The 19,865-nt window shown below is 38.9% G+C and overlaps 1 protein-coding gene across 1 annotated transcript in view; it reads right to left on the reverse strand.

Moving 5' to 3' along the window:
- CSMD2 (CUB and Sushi multiple domains 2) overlaps positions 1-19,865 on the reverse strand; it is a 1,186,454-nt gene that overhangs the window by 399,609 nt on the left and 766,980 nt on the right. The window contains exons 8-10 of the mRNA XM_040337101.1: positions 14,429-14,516; positions 12,251-12,375; positions 7,828-7,949 (exon numbers count right to left, since the gene is read on the reverse strand). Of these exons, the coding sequence (XP_040193035.1) occupies positions 7,828-7,949; positions 12,251-12,375; positions 14,429-14,516 (335 nt within the window). The remainder of the gene's footprint in view (positions 1-7,827; positions 7,950-12,250; positions 12,376-14,428; positions 14,517-19,865) is intronic.

Here is a 19,865-nt window from a genome sequence, read left to right on the forward strand (position 1 = left end):
GATGAAGTTGGGAAAACATTGTTTTTTGGACATGCTGAAAAACAACGTTTTTTTTTCATGCTGAAAAATGATCGTGTGTATGCAGCATTAGACTTTGAATGCAGCAAAGATTGCAGGAGCAAAGATAACGAGGGTGTGGGTGCTGCTGAGACTGGGGTTGCAGCTGAGAAGCAATAGAGTATGCAGGTGTTTTGTGAAGACTCTGGATAACACTAAGCAGTGGCAGAGGTTGTGAGAACCAAAGAACCAAACAAAGACTGAAGCTGTGGGTGCAGTGGAAGCTTGGGGTGCTTGTTCAGCAATTGGTTGGAGAGCAGGGAGACCAAGCTGGAATGCAGTAGAGTTTAAGATGCACGTGCAGCAGTGGCTGAGCTGTATATGCCATGAAGATCTGGCTGGTAGGTAGGAAAGGCTTAGGTTCTGGGTGCAATGGTGAAACGGTGATGGCTCAAGAAGTGTGATTGCTCAAGAAGAAGACATTATACATGAGGGGTGACTATACATTCATGATGTAATGCAATGTGACCCTCCAGGTTTAACCCAGAAGTTCCGGCAACCACTTGGGATCAAGGGTTGCCATGACATTCCCTACCTCCATATGGGTCTCCCCACCCATTAAAGGTCTGGCTTTAAAGGGAAGAGATGGAATTTTTATACATGAGGTGGGAAGCGAAAACATCTGATGCAAAGCCCAAGAAAAGTTCCCTGGGCTGTAGCTTTTCTGATAATATAAATTGCTTATAAAAGAACTTTGAATTTAAGATTTGTTGAACCTTGTATTTTTGGCAGGAAGCTGCTGGAGGAGAAACTACTTGGGTAGGAGAAGAAAATTGGATGCGAACCAATGGTTTCATAAGAGAGTCATGAAAGGAATTCGGTACTCACAGATGAGGTGAAGACATAATTGATCTTTCCTGAGATTTCATAGGGACCAAAACAATGTAGAGCAGACTTACTGAGGACATCTTGAGACAAAGGTTTTTATGGAGAGCCAAACTTTATCATTTAGAGACTTTCCACCTTTGTGTCTGAGGCCAAATTGCATTGAAAGAGGTCTGCAATAGAAAACCTTGGTTCTAAGATTTTCTGGCAACATAGTTTTGCCTGGAGGAATGGGAATTTTTGTCCGAATTTGTGCAAGAATAATGGGCTCCAGTTCAGAGGAGGGCCCTCTGTTGAGGGCATAAAAATCAAAAAGTGCCACTTGATAAACTGACATTAATAGTTTGTGATCCTGACACTCCAGGTAAACTGGCCTTGGCAGCATAAGGTCAATCCAGCGCTAGAGTGTGGAAGGTAATTAACCATATCTGTATGGGTTCTAAATTCGTAGTTGCTTTTTTATCAAATAGAAGAATACATTAGATAAAATTATTATAGCAAGAGAATGTTTCATATTCTTGTCACGCTTTAGCAAACTGACAGCCAGTCCTAATGAACAACTCAAGAAGCATTTTTATAGTTTAACAGAGTTCATACTCTGATACCAGAGGTTTTGATTAAATATAATCACTCTGCTTTTTAATTATCGTCTTCCTTATTATTCAACAGAGTGAACCACCTTTTTATTTATAAACATGAAGCAGTTTACACAGATGCAAAACAAAAGCCAATGGTTTTATGAAAGATTGAAAAGTGCATGAAAGAGAGAAAGAGACATTGAGGGAGTGAGAGAGTAATAAAAGCAGATGATCGAAAGAGAGAGAGAGAGAGAGAGAGTAATAAAAGTAGACGGCCAGAAGAAACTATGGGCCAGATCCTCAAAAAGGATACGCAGGCGTATCTGCTGATACGCCGTCGTATCCCTGTTTCTAACTATGCTGCTGATTCAGAGAATCAGTTACGCATAGATTTTCCTAAGATCCGGCAGGTGTAATCGTTTTACACTGTCGGATCTTAGGATGCAGTACCTCGGCCGCCGCTGGGGGCATTTCTCGTCGAAATTCCGCGTCGGGTATTCAAATTAGCACTTATGGAGATCCACGAAGCGGTTTCCCTTCGTGAAGTCTCCGTAAGTTGTTAGTTTGCAAACGCAAAATTAGGGCTGCTTTTACAAAGTGTAAAGTAGTACACCATGTAAAAGTAGACCCTTCTTTCCCGCGACGCTGTCAATTTTTATTTTTTTTTTACATTTCCCACCGCATCTCTTTTTTTTCCCGACGCAACTTTTTTTACCCGGCGCGATTCACAAAACTCGGCGCAACGTAACTTTGCGCAAAGCACGTCGGGAAAATCGCGTTGGCGCGCCTAATTTAAATGGGACTCACCCCATTAGATTGGGCACGCCTTGCGAGGAACGGATTTAAGTTACACCTCTGAAAATTTCTAGGTAAGTGCTTTGTTGATCGGGCAGTGTAACTTAAATCCCAAAAATTAAGTTGCGCCCGCTGTACGTGGATCTGGCCCTATAATCTTATTTTATGTAATTTCATTACAATAGCTAGCCTTTTCTAGGTGCATCCTCTGTGGTCATACATTGTGCACTCAAGTTTTAAACTTGATGTAACTTCTGTGGTTCTAAAAATGTATTTAACCACTTAAGCCCCGGACCAATATGCTGCTAAATGCCCAGAGGCGTTTTTACAATTCGGCACTGCATCGCTTTAACAGACAATTGCGTGGTCGTGCGACGTGGCTCCCAAACAAAATTTGCGTCCTTTTCTTCCCACAAATAGAGCTTTTTTTTATGGTATTTGATTGCCTCTGCGATTTTTATTTGTTGCGCTATAAACAAAAATAGAGCGACATTTTTGAAAAAAAATCTATATTTTTTACTTTTTGTTATAAGAAAAATTGAATAAACTAAATTTTAGTCAAACATTTAGGCCAAAATTTATTTAGCCACATTTATTTAGCCACATGTCTTTAGTAAAAAAAAAATCCCAATAAAAAAAAAATTAGCTTCATAGCGGCAACAGTGACACTAATACAGCGATCAGAAAAAATTATCGCTTAGTGACACTGGCAATAGGGAGTGAAAGGGTTAACTAGGGCGGCAATCAAGGGGTTAAAACTTTATTGGGGGGGGTACGGGGCTACCCTGGACCTAACACTAACTGCCTGTCACACTAACTGTCACACTGACACTAAATGCAGTGATCAGTACATATATGATCACTGCATTCAGTGACAGTGTGACAGGGGGGTGGGGGGGTGATCAGAAGGGGTTAAATGTGCCTGCGTGTGTGGTGTCAGTGTAATGTTAGGTGCGACTCTTCTCTCATCTTGGCGGTTTGAAAATACCGCCGAGATGAGAGCTGCATTACTTCCTCTGCCTATGTTTACATTTTACAGGCAGAGGAAGTGACACAGCGGCAGCTCACAGGATTGGCTGGAAGCGATCACGAGGGGGCAGACGGAAACGAACAGCCGCCCCCTCGAGTCGGATCGCTCGGTAAGGTAAGCCGCCCGCCGCACGCAGTGGAGGGGGTCCCGATTGGACCCCCGACCCGCTAGAAGGCAAGGACGTATATATACGCCCTTCTGCCTGTCCGTGCCATTTTCCGGACGTATATAGTCGTGCGGCGGGCGTTAAGCGGTTAAAGAATTGAGCCCCAGCAGATTCCTATCCGCTCGTCACCATCCCCTTATAGAGGGCATCCTATCTCGTCCAGCCAGGGCTTCCACAGTAAATTACATATTTACTGGCCCTTTCCCAACAGTCGATAGGAGAGGGAGGGAAACTGACAGCACTGCATGGGAAAAGATGGGAGCCAGGGCAGTAGGGGGAATCTGTGCTGCACAGGGTGATTAGGGTGTGCCTGGGCACACCTGGCACACCTTGTGCACATGCCTATGGTGCACCAGTTTGCACAAAGAGCACCCAGCCAACCCCTCCCAATAAAAGCCAAACATGTGAAAATTTAGTCTTTTACAGGAAAGAATATGGAAACCATGCAAGCTAGAAAAAAAGGTTTGGATTGTGTTTTTGATTTGCAATGAGATAAAGTTTACCAAAAGCTCTGCATTGTTTTGCATATGTTGGAATATGGGCTTTACTTGGAGGAGTGCGCTTTCATTTATTAATGCAATATACTGTAAATAATGGGAATACTGTAGTATCAAAATTTAGTAAGGGTAGGTGAGCTTAGAGAAAAGTTTAATTGTGCAGTTTGTATGGAAATGGATTATAAGAAAGGCACAGTAATGCAGTGATGCATGCTGGGCAAATTAGAAAATAAAAACTTCTTGAAAGCAAAAGTACTTTAGCGTTCCAGGATTAACTAACATGTAACCACTTATGATGTTATGAGGAAGCTGTGAAATTAAAGATGCTGCAACTTGCATTTGAGGGACTGGTTAGGAATTAAGCTGGTTTTTCTATAAAAACTTCAACCAATTTTACCACACTTAGCATGAATTATTAATTACAGATCACGTGGGAAATCATACAATTTCAATACCTCCTTTCAAGAAAAATCATTAAATTTGTTTACAAAAGTACATTTTTTTTTAAATATCTCTTAATGGAAATAGTTATTAGGCTTCATTTCCATGACAGTTTTTACAGCCACTTTCTTTAGCCTTTTTTACAGCTTAAAAACGCCTGTCCATGTTTTTTTTTTTTTTTGAGCTGGAGCTCAAAAACGCTGCGGTAGCGTTTAGCGTTTTTGTGCGTTTTTTGAGCGTTTTTGAGCGTTTGACGTCTGGCGTTTTTACAGCTCTAAGGCTGGAGCTTCAGAACGCACCTGTTTTTTTTTGCAGCTTAAAAACGGCTCAGCCTTCTACAGCTCAAAAACGTCATGGTGGGCATGAGGCCATAGACTAACATGGAGAGCCGTTTTTAAGCTGCAAAAAAAGCTCAGAAAAGTGGCTGTAAAAACGTCCATGGAAATGAAGCCTTAGACAACACCTCATAACTACAGATCGGTTGTTTGAATGAAGACACATTGAGCTATTTCTTTGAATGACCCATGGCTTCATTTGATGGTATTGTTCACAGAATGAAGGCCACACATTCTACAATACATATGACACACGACTGGTATAAATAGTTTATACAATACTGTATGACAATAGGAGTTAAGCTATGGGTTATAGCCATTGGGCTGACTCGCTACACATGTTCGCTTGAACGCTTGTTCCTTGTATTGTCTGTTAAACTACCAATAAATATATTTTCAACCCAAATAGTTTATACATATTTTTTAATGGGCTTGGCTAGTGTAAAGATAAACAAATGTACACTGAGTTTAAAATCAGTCTAGGGCTTATGTCATTTTATGTGGGGGTAGGAAGAGAATTACAACATACAAACTTCAGGAATCATTATTTTGATTGGTCTGGTTGAAATGCACTGACTAGTTCTCATATGTTTTCTCATGATGTCACAAAGACAAGAAACTAATACTTTACACATCTTTATTTTGCCATGAACAGGCAGTTGATATTGTTACTGTAAGCAATAGGGATATAGTAAAAGAACGTATGTGGGATGTATCTTAGCATTGCAAACAAAGTCATGAAGTTAACAGAGTGACTGTTCAGTCAATAACCACTGAAGGGTTACCTTTTTCCATGACCAACAAATGCACTGTATAGCATACAAATCAATTACAACTCCATTACAAAGGTTCTGTTGTTTCTGATTATGAAGAACACCATTTTTAGGAAAATATTTATGTAGCCAGAACATCACATAACTGTTGTCTTGGTTAAATATATATTTAACAGGCTGTTTGGCTGGCTTCTGTTGGACAAACATGCTGGAAAACCAGTAGCTGACCAGCTCTCAATCAACGCTCAGGCCCCATACACACGAGAGGATTTATCCGCAGATACGGTCCAGCGGACCGTATCCGCGGATAAATCCTCTCGTGGATTTCAGAGGATTTCTATGCGATGGCGTGTACACACCATCGCATTGAAATCCGCGCTGAAATCCTCTGCCGATGACGTGTCGCGCCGTCGCCGCTATTATGACGCGGCGACGGGCGCGACGCTGTCATATAAGGAATTCCACGCATGCGTCAAATCATTACGACGCGTGCGGGGAATCCCTTTAGACGGATGGATCCGGTAAGTCTGTACAGACGAGCGGATCCATCCGTTGGAATGGATTCCAGCAGATGGATTTGTTGTGCATGTCAGCAAATATCCATCTGCTGGAAATCCATCCCAGGGGAGATTTATCTGCGGATAAATATCCGTTGGCGTGTACACACCATAGGATCTATCCGCAGAAACCCATTTGATGGGATTTATCTGCGGATAGATTCTATGGTGTGTATGGGGCCTCACAGTCAATGGCTGAGAGCGCTGACCGGAGTGTTCTGTCCCCCTGTCAGAACACATTAGCTTAGGAGGGGATATCCATGTACTAACATTTTATTGTTAGTACATCGGCTCTGATCTGCGCTATCAGGTTTTTTTCCGTTCAACCCGCTGGGTTGTACAAGAAAAAAACTAGTAGTGCATACTAGGCTTAAGTCTACAGTTTGTTCGTGGTATACACATTTCTCTTCAGAAAATACTTTGGAGAATTATTCAGGTAGAAGGGAATACTTTGGAGTTTATTTTGTTAAGGGCCAAAACCCAAAGAAAAAGCATACTAGTTAGTAAAAAAAAGGCCCAAATCTATGTTTTTCTGACCATCTTAAAACTTTGGTCTCACATTTTCTGACTCTTCATACCATTCTTATTTAAGGAAGTAGCTGCAATTCTGCAGTTAGGTTTTCAGAAAAATGGGTGAGGTAGTTGTAGCTGTGTTAGTGAACTTGCAAACAAAAATAATTTATGTTAGTGCAAATAAAAAAAGTATGACCGACAGTACTTTTTTTTTTAAAAGATCATATAAGCTCTTATGTACTGTCAAAGTACAATAATCATGTATATGTTACTTACTGTAACAACCAAAAGCAATAGGGAGTTCACAACCTAAGGATACTGCTTGATAACAGGAAATTACACTAGAGTCACAAAAAATCATTTAATTTCTGCAGTAAAAGCCCTTTTTTGAGGTTACAGTTTCACCCTCTGTATGTTATGTTTCCTGGGTGTTTTTATTTTTGCATTTATTCTGCATATAGTGTTTTGTAATGGTTTTAGCAATATGGGACACCAGACACTTTGAACAAATAAGCATATGCATAGAAGTTGCACAATGATAGCTGGAAGTGATCTTTAATGTACACAGATACCTCACTTTAAGGCAAGCCAGGTACATTGCATTGCTGATTCTTCCCCATTGACAGTCTTGTAAACCCATACTTTTCCTTTTTTTTTATTTGCAGTACTAACCTTATTGTTCCTAGGTCATCTCCCACATGAATACATTTAAGGTTAAGAAGATAAAGAGATGGAACAGTCCAGCTACAAGAGCATTCAACTTTTTAAACCAAATACCAAGAACAGGCAAGACTGTCAAAATGTATACAGTAATGATCTTGCATTTTGTTTATGCAGAACAAAACAAGAAACTGAATTTTAAAACATACAAGAGCCGGTTCACACAGGGGCGGCACGACTTCGGGGGCGACTCGGCCAGGCGACATGAAGACGACATCTAAGGCAACTTGCAAAATGACTTCTGTATAGAAGTCAATGCAGGTCGCCCCGAGTCGCACCCCAAGTAGTACAAGAACCTTTTTCTAAGTCGGAGCGACTTGCGTCGCTCCTATTAGAATGGTTCTATTCACTAGAATGGGATGCGACTTGTCAGGCAGCTGCGTCGCCTGACGAGTCGCCCCAGTGTGAACCCGGTCTAAATTTAAACGTATAATATGTGTGTAAACAAAGAAATAAAAAAATAATAATTGTGTTACTTTATTGCATATTATCACTACAACTTATTTTGTGCTATTTGTAGCTGTTAAATAATCGATTTACCTTGGATGGATTAAGAGCAGTGATGATCCACACACAGTGTGCATTACTATCATACTGAACTGGATAGTTGGGTGAGGTGATGATCCCAGAAGGCCCACGAAGGTGAGCATCACACATTCTCGCTGTAGGTAAAACCAGAAAAATCATTACGTTATGTAAACAGTAGTACGAATACACTAGATGAACCACTTGCAAAGCCATCCTTCTTAATTTACAGTGATGTGTATGTGAAAATTCACTGCAGAACTGCAGCATTGATAAACTGAATTACAGGTAATTTCAACTTACTGTACAGTAAAGCTCGGCTTGCTCAACCAAGCGTATCAGCCAGTGCTTCTGGACATTATGCATGTTTTAATTTGTTTAGATATTCAGCTTTCCACAAAGAGGTGCTTGGCCATATGCAGCATCAGATTTAAACAGCCGAACAGAAGTCATGGACACACGTTGGACAGCATCCAAGTCAGCGTGACAAAACTACATTCCTTTTGTTTCACTTGTTGTTCTAATATCCTTGGAATACCTCCCAAATTAGTCTTAAAAAAAATACTTCTAAAGAGAAGTCTAATCAGGTCATTATCATCATCTCCCTTCTTTCCAAGGCATCTGCATGCATGTATACATGCATAAAGACACATGAACTTATGGCAGACCACAGATGGTCAATGCTTTTGCCAAATTAGCTGTCACAGTTTTGTAGATGAGTCATTAGATGTTATCTCAACATCTATCGGCAGATGAGTGTATAAAGCACCTCTAACAACAAACTGACACCCAAAGCTGAGTGTTATATTGTCTCAATGTACAGAGGACAACCGCTTATCACAGGCATGCATATTGGTAAAAGGCTTATGGTTAAAAAGGCAGGAGATCACATACATCTGGCACTAGAAAGGTTAAGTCAGGCTGTACTGTTCAGCTACTCTTAGAGGTTTCGATTGGGAGGGGAATATTTTATAAAAGCAGTTGATCTGGACAGACTCTGCTTCTCTCCCTCCACTGAAGACTGCTCAGTTTGTCTCCACCTCCCTTGTGCGTAGAGTGTGTTTGGGGTGGGTGTGTGGCTCTGAATATCAAGTGATGTTAGGACAGTGCTGCAGTGAAATGCGATGGCTCACTGAGGATTCTCACTGACAAGAAAGAATGCTAACTAACGAGACCCCATGCCACCATTCTACAGGACATTGCTAGCCTGACTTGTCAACGTCCATTCAAGGACATCAAAGGGTTAATGTGTTTCTAGGTGACCTTGTGACAAACCATTATTGAGGGGAGGAGGAGGGCACCCATTCATTACTGTACAAAAGGCAGTGACAATTTACCATTGGATTTATAAAACCTCTGCAATCCATCATGCCCCAGCCAGACATGTCTTGCTTTAATGTTTAATGCAATGTTAATGCTCCCTTATCACCACTCCCTCGCAAATGTTTGGCGGATTGACAGACGCATTGCTACACTTCTGTGACACGTACAGCAGGTTCCACAAGGGTATTCTTTGGCTTCACAGAGGGGGGAGTGTATGGTGCTGGTGCAATATGTCAAAAATTAATTATCTTCCAAAGTCAATATATTTTTCTACTGCCTTATCAACAGGATTTTTCATCTCCACACAGCTCAAAATGATGTGACTGCAATTTAAAAGACTAAAGATTGGATCAGCGTCAGCTTCTCCCAAAATCTGAGGAGTATTACAATAATATCTTACAATAAAGGGTTACTGTATAATGATCTGATATGACCGAACTCAGTTCAGCTAGCATATGGTGAAATAGGGAACAATTATGCAATTTCAAATGACTGTTTAGCAATGGAAGGTAACAACAACAGGAATAAGCAATGATAAATGCTATTTCACAAAATCAAACAGTTTGCACCGTATACTTGCATTCTAAGACTAGCATAATTTTATGTAGGCCCTTCAAGAACAAGAATTATAGTATTAATGAGCAGCAATTAGTAATAACTCACGTTTGGTCTCAGCTAAAAATAGAACTGCAAAAAGCAATTTGTAATAATCCATGACAACAAGAAATTACCTTTTAACAGCCTTGCGTGGGCAGACTGATGAAAATTCTGATTGGTTGCCATTGAAAACGATATACCCTTAGACTATCTGCATTACTTTTCAGTTTAATGGAATTAATATTTAAGTCCAGAAAATACCAAAATGATGGGAATCAATAGACCTTTTGCTGCTCATATAACCACCAACAGCTCTTCTGTGACTTTGCTCTTTGTCAAAGTGTCAGACCTTGTCATATGCTATATGCTCTACTGGTCACAGTTGGAGAACTGAGAAAAGCCAATAGGCACATATACAATGTACATAATTCATTCACATACTGAGAAAAGGCTAACAGAAAGGCTAGCTTTAATTGATGTAACTGACATTTTGCAATGTATTTAAGCATAGTAAATGGGTAAAATCACTGTGTAACAGACAGTATCAAAAGGCACATAGCTAATAAGAGTAGCCTTGCGTGTGAACCTGTGGATCCTCCTCGAACAGTGCTTTCTTGTGTTTATTAGAGTATGAAGGCTTCAAAGTTCAAATGGTAGGAAATTACACAATTTTTCTGGGATTATTTAAAGCCAACCTTTCTAATCCTCATTATTATAAAGATATTGGTCCCTCCGATATCCAAACTAAATCTTCCATGCGTTAGTGCTGTTTACAAATATCAACTTTTTACGTCTCTATGAACCCTTCTCCTTCAGCCCTGCCCAAAAAATGTTAAGGAGAAGCCAAGCTTTAACTGATACAGTAAGTATATCAGGGAGATGTGCCTACCCTCTCAGTGGTGCAAATGTGTTTTATGGCTATATAGGCTTCCAAGAGACCTCTGTTTACACATAAATCTGGTGGTGTGGTTGACAGGTCCCACATGACTGCTCTCAGATCTTCGAGTTGCATGCAGTGATTGACAACCATCCCTATGTCAAAAGAAGGGTAAAGATGGCTGTATCCAAAGCAGAGAGTCAGCCTTATAGGACAGATAGGCAAATCATTTTGCACCACTGCTAATGAATACTGCAGATACCTTTGCATCCTCATTTTTATCAGTGGTATGATGTTATTTTTGGATAGAAATGGTTCCAATAATTTAAGCACAAGTACAGTATGCAAAGTAGTGGACTAGAGCTACCTGCTACTATAAAAAAAGCTTTCTAAAGCCCCGTACACACAATCAGAATTTCCGATGGAAAAAGTCAGACTGACTTTTTCCATCGAAAATTCCGACCGTGTGTATGCCCCATCGGAGTAATTCTATCGGAAATTCCAATGAATTCCATCGGAGTTTAGATAGAGAACATGTTTTTCTTTTACTCCAATGGAATTCCGTCAGAATTACGATGTGATTTTGGTAGGACAAAGGTCCGATCATGTGTACAGGGCTTTAGTCAGAATTCAATTTACTGCAGTCAGATCAGTTAAAAGATTATTTTCTTTTACATTTTTTTGGGTTGGTGTGCTTTGCACATCATCAATGATCATCATCTGTGAACTACCTTCTAAAATAAGCCCATGGATGTTGATTGAATTGCTCTATTGTGTACAGCATCCAAACAAACTCCATGGTGACAACATATTTTGTTACATACTTTAATGCTACTATAAAAGCACAAAGATGTGGGCCCTGTATTTCATAGTATGTCCTTAGTGAATTATGTATACTCAAATGTATAAACACGATGTACTATAGTCAAAAAGATCAATTAAATGCAGTTCACAATTAGAAGCAGTGCATGGAAAAGGCAGCCATGTCGTAGCATCAAGAAGTATGTGCACTCTCAACCTAATGAAGATAAAGATATTAGGGTAAGTAGCAACATGTATCATACAACGTTTTACTCCATCTACTTTATAAAAGAGAGTGAAAAACAATTCACACAAATTAGCAATGCACCGTAACATGTACAGAGCTAAGCAATACTGGAAGCTTAATAAGAACAATCCATCCTAATGCACTACACGAAGAGCATTCATGAAAATGCTGTTCATCAATAAATAACAATCAAAATAAGGATGGGGAAGGGGAATTGCTGAGTACAAAGAGTACCATAGCTGACATATGATTTAATAAAGTATGGTGGCAGGTGAAGCTGAGCCTGTGTTTACGTCAAGCATCAACTCATGAGTAGGGGTTCTTTTTTTAATTCCCTTGGTCATGATTGGAGGTTCATGGTGCTGCACTACATTTCACTGCTTTTTTGCTTGAAAGAAAAACAAGTCTATTGCCTCCTAGCTATGCTGCAACAGTTTTGTTTACTCTCCTATTACCAACAGAACTGGAATCGTATGCAACATTTCATACTCATGTTCTATTCTCACTATCAAAGCCTTTGGTACACTAAATAATACAGAACATGTACATATTCATATTTGCTACGAACCCTTACTCTAATTTCTTGATATTACCTCTGCAGATAGGTCGGTGGTCGCTCCATGCTGCAAACATGTCGCTTACTTTCATGCAGGTGATGCTTTTAGAACCTTGTAGGTCATAGCCATCATCACATAAAAACTGAATACTGGAGCCTAGCCTATGGAGGAATAATGCAAGATGTAAAGAGATGGTGGAAGAAAGGTTTGAACACACACATACAAGGGATCCACACATAACAGATACACACTTTACACATTATTTACCAAAAATGGTTTGCCGTTACTTGCATGACCTGCACGATCTATGTGGCTCTGCATCTGGAGCACAGAGCATACATTTTTTTTCCTTTAATATGCTCCCTGTTTTGTTGAAAGATTCACCCATTTTAAAGATTTTACAGGTCTTGTCATCTCATACACATGGACCAGTAGGCTCTCACATGATGATGGATGAAATATGATGATTTAAACAAGTAATGCCTTTCCAACCAAATTTTTATTTATATTCTTACTAAGGAGCAGTGAGAATTTTTCATGATATATTCCCTTTCCAATTTCCTGAGAGTATTAGCTTCTACCACCTCTGATGGGAGGCTATTCTGTGGATTAAGCCCTGCATTTGCAAAATATAGATTTTCTGTTCAGCCTGATAACATTTCAGAAACCAATCTTCTATGCTGAAGAGATGTTTGATAAATATCGACTGCTCCTGCTCGCTTTCTATAAAAACAGCATAATGTACAATATTGATATCCCGTATTTCCCAGAAGCTCCATGATTTATCGTATTATCACTGTCATTACAAATCTTCTAGATGTTTCTGTAGCCAGAGAACTGACTATAGCATTGTAGTGTATTTCAAGCCCCAACTGTCGGTGGAATGTGTTCATTTACATTGTAGTTACAGGTTAAAGGTTACAGCGTTAATGGTTGCTTGTAGAACACAGAATCAGCACTGTTTGATACATTTCCATACATGAGCCCTTTATGTAAGTTTGTACTTATTATGAAATCATAAAAAGACTGAAAAGCAAAAACAGTAAAATGGCAAATACGTTAGCTAAAATAGATGTGTGTACTGACCAATAGAAGTCTCTAGCAGTGTTTTACACAAGTATATGCTGGACACAATAAATTCAGTATTTATGCTGATAGACTGGCACCATCTTTCAGCAGAATGCAGTGATTTAGGAATACATAAGAAACTGGGAAATTTATTTCAGAATAAAAAAAACACTGTTCCAATAAAATTAAATAACTGTGAAAATTATTTTTTATACCTCTGGTAATATTAGTATAACAAATATAATACTGTGCATGCCTTTTTTTAGCTATTAAAATACAGCAGCACAATGTTTATAATTTGTTACTGGTTGGGGAAAAAAGGTAAAAATACACAAAGCAAAAAGAACATCCCTATTGTACACTTTACCACCATACAATTATATTGCAGGCATGACTTGTTTTACCCATCTTATTATATAACTGTCACACATAGCATTGCAGTAGGTCTCCAAATAATAAAACTAGTTCAACTGGGAATAAAGGCTGTAGTATACAAAGAATCGTAACAGGGAGAGGCAAAGTTTCTAAACGTACAGGTAGGCTAAACATCATGGAAGTTGCAGTAATAATGAGTTAAGCATCATGGATGCTGCAGTGAACCATTAGTTGCCATATGAATATGCATATGAATTACTGGGCCAACTATAATAATCCATATCTTTGGCAATAGATTTTTAACAGAACAAATTGAAAGAAATTTGTTCCAACGTTATACCTTGTTGAAGAAAAAAATCACATACTAAGTGCTTTTTATTAGATACTAAAGAGGGCAACATTTGCTAGTAGCGATTATTGTGCTTACCATTTTCTTCAACATAAATCCTCAGAGCTTTAAAAAAGTACATGCTCGCCTGTTCTCTTTACAGAATAACTAACAAACTAATTAGTATGCTTCATTTACAAATGAACATGACTGAGCTCCTTTCTGGGTGTCTGGAGTACCTGGCCTGTTAGATAAGCCATATGATACAATACAATTACAAAAAAATAGTTATTGTTATAACCAACAAAGTTGAAAGGAAATCTATATCTAATGGACATTTTTCATAATAAAAGCTTGTTACACCCAAGTTGACATTATGCATACATTTTAAGCTGTGCAAAAGAAACACAGGCAATAAGGAAGCATGAAAAGGGGCCTCTCACCTGAAGTCAGAACCTATTCTTTTTCCATGTTCCGGTGTTCCTGGGTCGGGACACAAGTGGTGTCCTTGGTAAACACCCACCTGAGTTACTAAAATGCAAAAAAGAGAGCATACACAGAGAGGAATCACTCCACACACAGCCAATTGGAAAAGTGACACTGCTGGATAATGTGCAAACACAGAAGTATACAAGAACTGCCACTTTAACACAGTTAGGAGTTGACATGTGTTGCTTACAAATAAGGCAACTGAATGAACATGATTTGCTCTCCAAACCAAAAATCTTCTCCTACCTCCCCCTCGACACAAGCACACATTAAAAAATACAGATCACTACTTAACACAATTAAGAAACATCTTAGTGATTAACACATAATGTAAATCACCCTTTCAGCTTATGAGATACCAAAGTGGAGTTAAGGAGAGGTCTTGGTCTTTCACAGCTGGATGGGTGTATGTGCTCCTCACAGAGATGGGACACGGGTAAGTATCAAAGATCTTCTCTTAAGAAAATGGGCCATTTCTTCAGAGTCTTTGATTCAATTTTGATTAAGGAATCACTTGATATGGGATTGTGATGTAATTCCTTAAAGCGGTTAGGGATGATCTTGTAAAGATGGCTTGCCACAGTCACTGAAGAGTAAAAAAATGATCAGATACCAGTTACTCTGCAGACCCTTGGGCATCAACAGTCACACCTATGCACACACATACAAACACCACCAGCGCAGTGGGAGGTTACAGCATGTGGATATGGGTTCTGTATGTTTCCATTGTTTGGAAACATTACTGGGAATATTTACTAACAGCTGCATGAACATGTGGTATGACCCACACTGAAAAATGGGGGATAAGCAACAGGACTTACACTAAAATGTTATTACTTTCCTGAGCTCTTCTGCCATCCTCAGTAAAACTACAACATGCCCTCACTATCACAGGCCTGTTTTCCAGAACTAAGTAAAATACTGTAAACCATTTAGTACTTGATCATGGTGTATTTCTTGGAACACCCATTGGAAAAAAAGTATTCTCAGGACACATAAAACCTGTGTTCAGGAACACCAACCAGGATGTTGTTACATGCATCACAATCACCAGATCATGTGTAGAAGATGACATTATGTCTACTGCCCTCCCCAAGAAATCCTCAGTATGTCATGACACTAATGAATTTGAACACCCTTGGTTTTATAGCAGCATCAATAAAACATAAAAACAATCATCCAAGAAAATCTTATGACAATTTCTCTTTCTTGCGTGGTTAATACCAAACACTGAATGCAGGCATGAGACTGAATTGTCATTCACGAAGGCACATACATATGTATGTGCTCTGTGCATATGCATGGCTATTACAGCATATAAATAGGTGCCGAAAATATAATAAGGAAGACAACGTGCTTTTTAAAAGAGGAGTTTTTTTTTTTTATTTGATAAAATGAGAAAGATGTTATTTATAAAATGTGACGAAACACTACATAATCTTATTATGTACATGAAAATTAAAAGAAAAAGGACTGCCAGGAAAGATAAGCAAATGATGAAAGGATAGAGGCCAGTGAATAGAATGAAGTGAGAGGGCATTTAGCAGTGAGGCATGGGAGGAAGATGTGGAAATAAATACCATGGAAGGATCACAGAAAGATCAGAAAAATAGGTTTGAATCTAAACTAAGAGGATAGAATATAGAATATAGAAAGGTCTGGCCATGGCGACAATGCAACAATAATAAAGGAATGGAGTTAGAGTGGTTAAAGATTTACAGAGGGCTTAACAGATTTAGTTAAAGGACCAAACGAATCACAGCAATGTACTGAGTTGAAATTAAAAGGAACTGTAAAATAGAGCAGAAAGATGGTTATGCATGCATGCATCAGTGGTACAGCACTAGGGTTTCTAAAGCAGAGTAATCTAAGGTAGAATTTAGTGGCTCTAGAGTCCAGCCTGTGATCTTAATGCATGTAATGGTACCTCGGGGTACATGCAGCTAAAGGTTTTGACTGCAATAACAGGATAAATATCCAATACCTTGGATATACTTCACACTTCTATATAATAGGGGCCTACTTTTATTTCAGCTGTTCCCCAACACACCTGAGCTGTACATGAAAACCCACTTCCACATTTACCCATAAAAGAAACAGTACATAAAAGTATTTTTTTTATGTTTACATTAATTATCTGCAAAGAAGCCTCAAACAATACTTCAAATTGTATTAATTTTTCTTCTTGCATGCTTAATAGATGCAAAGCATCTTACTGCAGTTTGTTAGATCGAATACAAATTTGAGCATGTTTGTATGGCTGTATTCCTTTCTATTTAAATTAGAAGAAAAACAAATTAAACATTTCAAAACTATCTTACTAAGAGTTTCGAGTTTATTTCCCCAAAAAATATCTAATGGCATTTCAATAGTGTTTAAGTGCATTATAGGCTACCCCTCCCAGATTACAGAAATTGAATGCCAAGTCTGAAATTAAAAACTAACAGACATACAAATAAAAATCAGCAAAACCATCTATGGAAAGAAAAATTCTATTTTTATGGTATTTTTACAGATATTGGTTAAAGTTGAAGGGAAAAAAAATCACTATCACTAGAGAGGCCTTATGTTCTAACATGACTTGGTAACATTAGGGCGGTATTGGCCATAAGTATTTATAATGGGTTTTAGTTACAGCTCAAACATATTTACAGAAAATGGGAAAAAAAACACCTGACGTAACTAAACATACAGAAGGTCAGCTTCATGGTCAACCAAACACAGAAGGGTCTAGTGTTGCAGCTACTGGAGGATAAGAGTGGATTGAGAGTGTCACTGAGGTAATGTACGTGTATAAAGAAGCAACGATTATTACCTCAGGGAGCCAAAGCAAACAGAACTTAAGATCCAATTTACTGTTATCCTTTGACCTTGGTGGCTTCCAATCCTAGAATATAAATGACAAAGTGCCCTTTGACCTGTTGAAGGGTTGTTTATCAAATTCCAGTAAAAAAATCTACTGCAAAACATGATTGCTTCACTAAGAGGTCTAATCTTAGCTTTCAGAGGACTTTTGTGACTGGTAACAGTACAATTAACCTTTGGGGTATCTGACATATTAGAAAGACCAAATCTAAACACTAAGTAGATACTGGCTAACTAAATATGTATGCCAGGCTGTGTTCTTCTAACTTTTATCACAGCTGTTTGAACATATTTTTTACTATGTTGCCAGTGATTTACAATAAATTAGATGTGCCTTTTTAAATATTCACCATATCCCACTCACATTGCTTGCTGAGTGCTGAATTCTCATACTCTTCTGGCTTTTCTTTTTAATATATTCTGATATAGCTAATCCAGTTTTCCAATATCACTACTCATTTTGCTGATGGTGCAGCACTCTAGAAGGCACGAATGTGCTATGTATGCATCAGAACTGGTCTAAGTATGTCACACACTAATATTTTTGGATGATGTACGGAAGATAAGCTTTCAATATTTGAAAGATTTTGAGTTGAATAAAAAACAGGTCTACAAAGACCTTGATGCAGAGATTCTTAAGCGTTAGATAATACTTGTTCGCTAATATTCTCATTTATGAATAAATGTGCCCACTGGTTTAAAAGGGAATTTGTCACAGAATCTTTTTTTCATGAACTAGCATGTGACTAATAAGTATGCACAATAGAGATTAAATGGTGAGGATGAAACTATTTATTGAGTCACTAACCTAGCGCTCGTATGTGGCACGTGAACCTGTGTTGTGCTGCATCTGTCAGAGCCTTATTACAAAAGTGCATGCCTAATCACAGAATCTCTTTAGGGAACATTACTTAACCTCATATACATATACTGTAGTAGCCCCCACTTCTCATCCCATATAAAATGCTAACCTATACCTAAGAAGAAAAAAAAATGAAAAGTTTTTACACATCGTACCTTAGTTTCTGCTCTGTTAGCTAAGGCCCCAGCAACATCACTTTGCATTCCCGTGGGATCATAGTAAAGCTGAGGATTTCAAATCCTGTGAGAATGAGTTTTGGAATCCTCAGATTTCTTAGGATCTTAGGGCCAGATTCACAAAAGAGATACAACGGCGTATCTCCTGATACGCCATCGTATCTCTGTGATCCGCCCATCCTAACTATGCGGCTGATTCATAGAATCAGTTACGCATAGCTAGCCCTAAGATCCGACAGGTGTATTTGACTTACACTGTCGGATCTTAGGATGCAATTCTATGCCGGCCACTAGGTGGCGAGGCCATTACGGTCGGCGTAGAATATGCAAATGACTAGTTACGGCGATCCCCGAACGTCCGCGTTACCCGTCGCTCTAACTTTACGTTGTTTCCGTGGAGATACGCGTCGTAAAATTAGGGCTGAGCCCTAGGTGTTCTAAGCCATGTTAAGTATGGCCGTTGTTCCCGCGTCGAAATTTAAAACATCACGTCGTTTGCGTAAGTCGTCCGTGAATGGCGATGGACGCCATTTACGTTAATGCCGAAACCAATGACGTCCTTGCGACGTCATTTAGTGCAATGCACGTCGGGTAATTTACCCGACGGAACATTGAATTGGGCGGGCTTGCGCCGAGCGCATTTACGTTACACCGCCGCATGTTTACAGGTAAGTGCTTTGTGAATCAGGCACTTACGCTGCAAACTTGCGGCGGTGTAACGTAAATGGATTACGTTACGCCGCCGCTGCGTAGCGGAAATGTATGTGAATCTGGCCCTAAGAGCACACTAAGTGATATCAACTTTACCTAGATAAACTTGTTTAAGTTTGGGTTTTCAGTCTTATGGGGAGGGCTGCTAGATAGGGGTCAGGCGATCTTTAATAAAAAGTATGCTTAAATGACTAGTAAATGTTAAAATATTTTACTATTTACAGAACGTTCTTTACTAAATTAGAAAAAAAGTCACTTAAAAATAATTTTTATTCCTCTAGTTTCCTCCTAATTTAAGGAGAAGTTAAAAAAAAAAAAAGTACCATGAACTGTAGTTAAATTATCAACTTTTGGTAAATACTTCCTAAGGATTACAGATTAAAATTTACTTGACAAAAATAGTGCTAATAAAATTAAATACAATTCTGATATTCTAGAAAACTGTCAGAAAATTGATTGAGAATTGAATGTAAACATCTTATTAGTAACCAAAGGCCATGAAGCATAGCTAAGTAAATAAGTTTGAATGACGTAATCTTATGCCTAGTACACACGGACAGTTTTCCCGACAGGAAAACTGCCAGGAAAAATTTGGTCGGCAAAACTGGCCGTGTGTATGCTCCCTCGCAGTGTTTCCCATAGAAAAACTGCGGGGAAAAAAACGAGTACATGTTCTCATTTTTTAAACTGCAGTTTTCCTGTCGGGAAAGGAGCATACACACGTCCGGTTTTCCCGGCCAAAGGAAAACCGTCAGGAAAAGCAATCGTGTGTACTAG

This window comes from Rana temporaria, chromosome 2 (assembly GCF_905171775.1).
Source record: "Rana temporaria chromosome 2, aRanTem1.1, whole genome shotgun sequence".
Taxonomy (NCBI): Eukaryota; Metazoa; Chordata; class Amphibia; order Anura; family Ranidae; genus Rana; species Rana temporaria.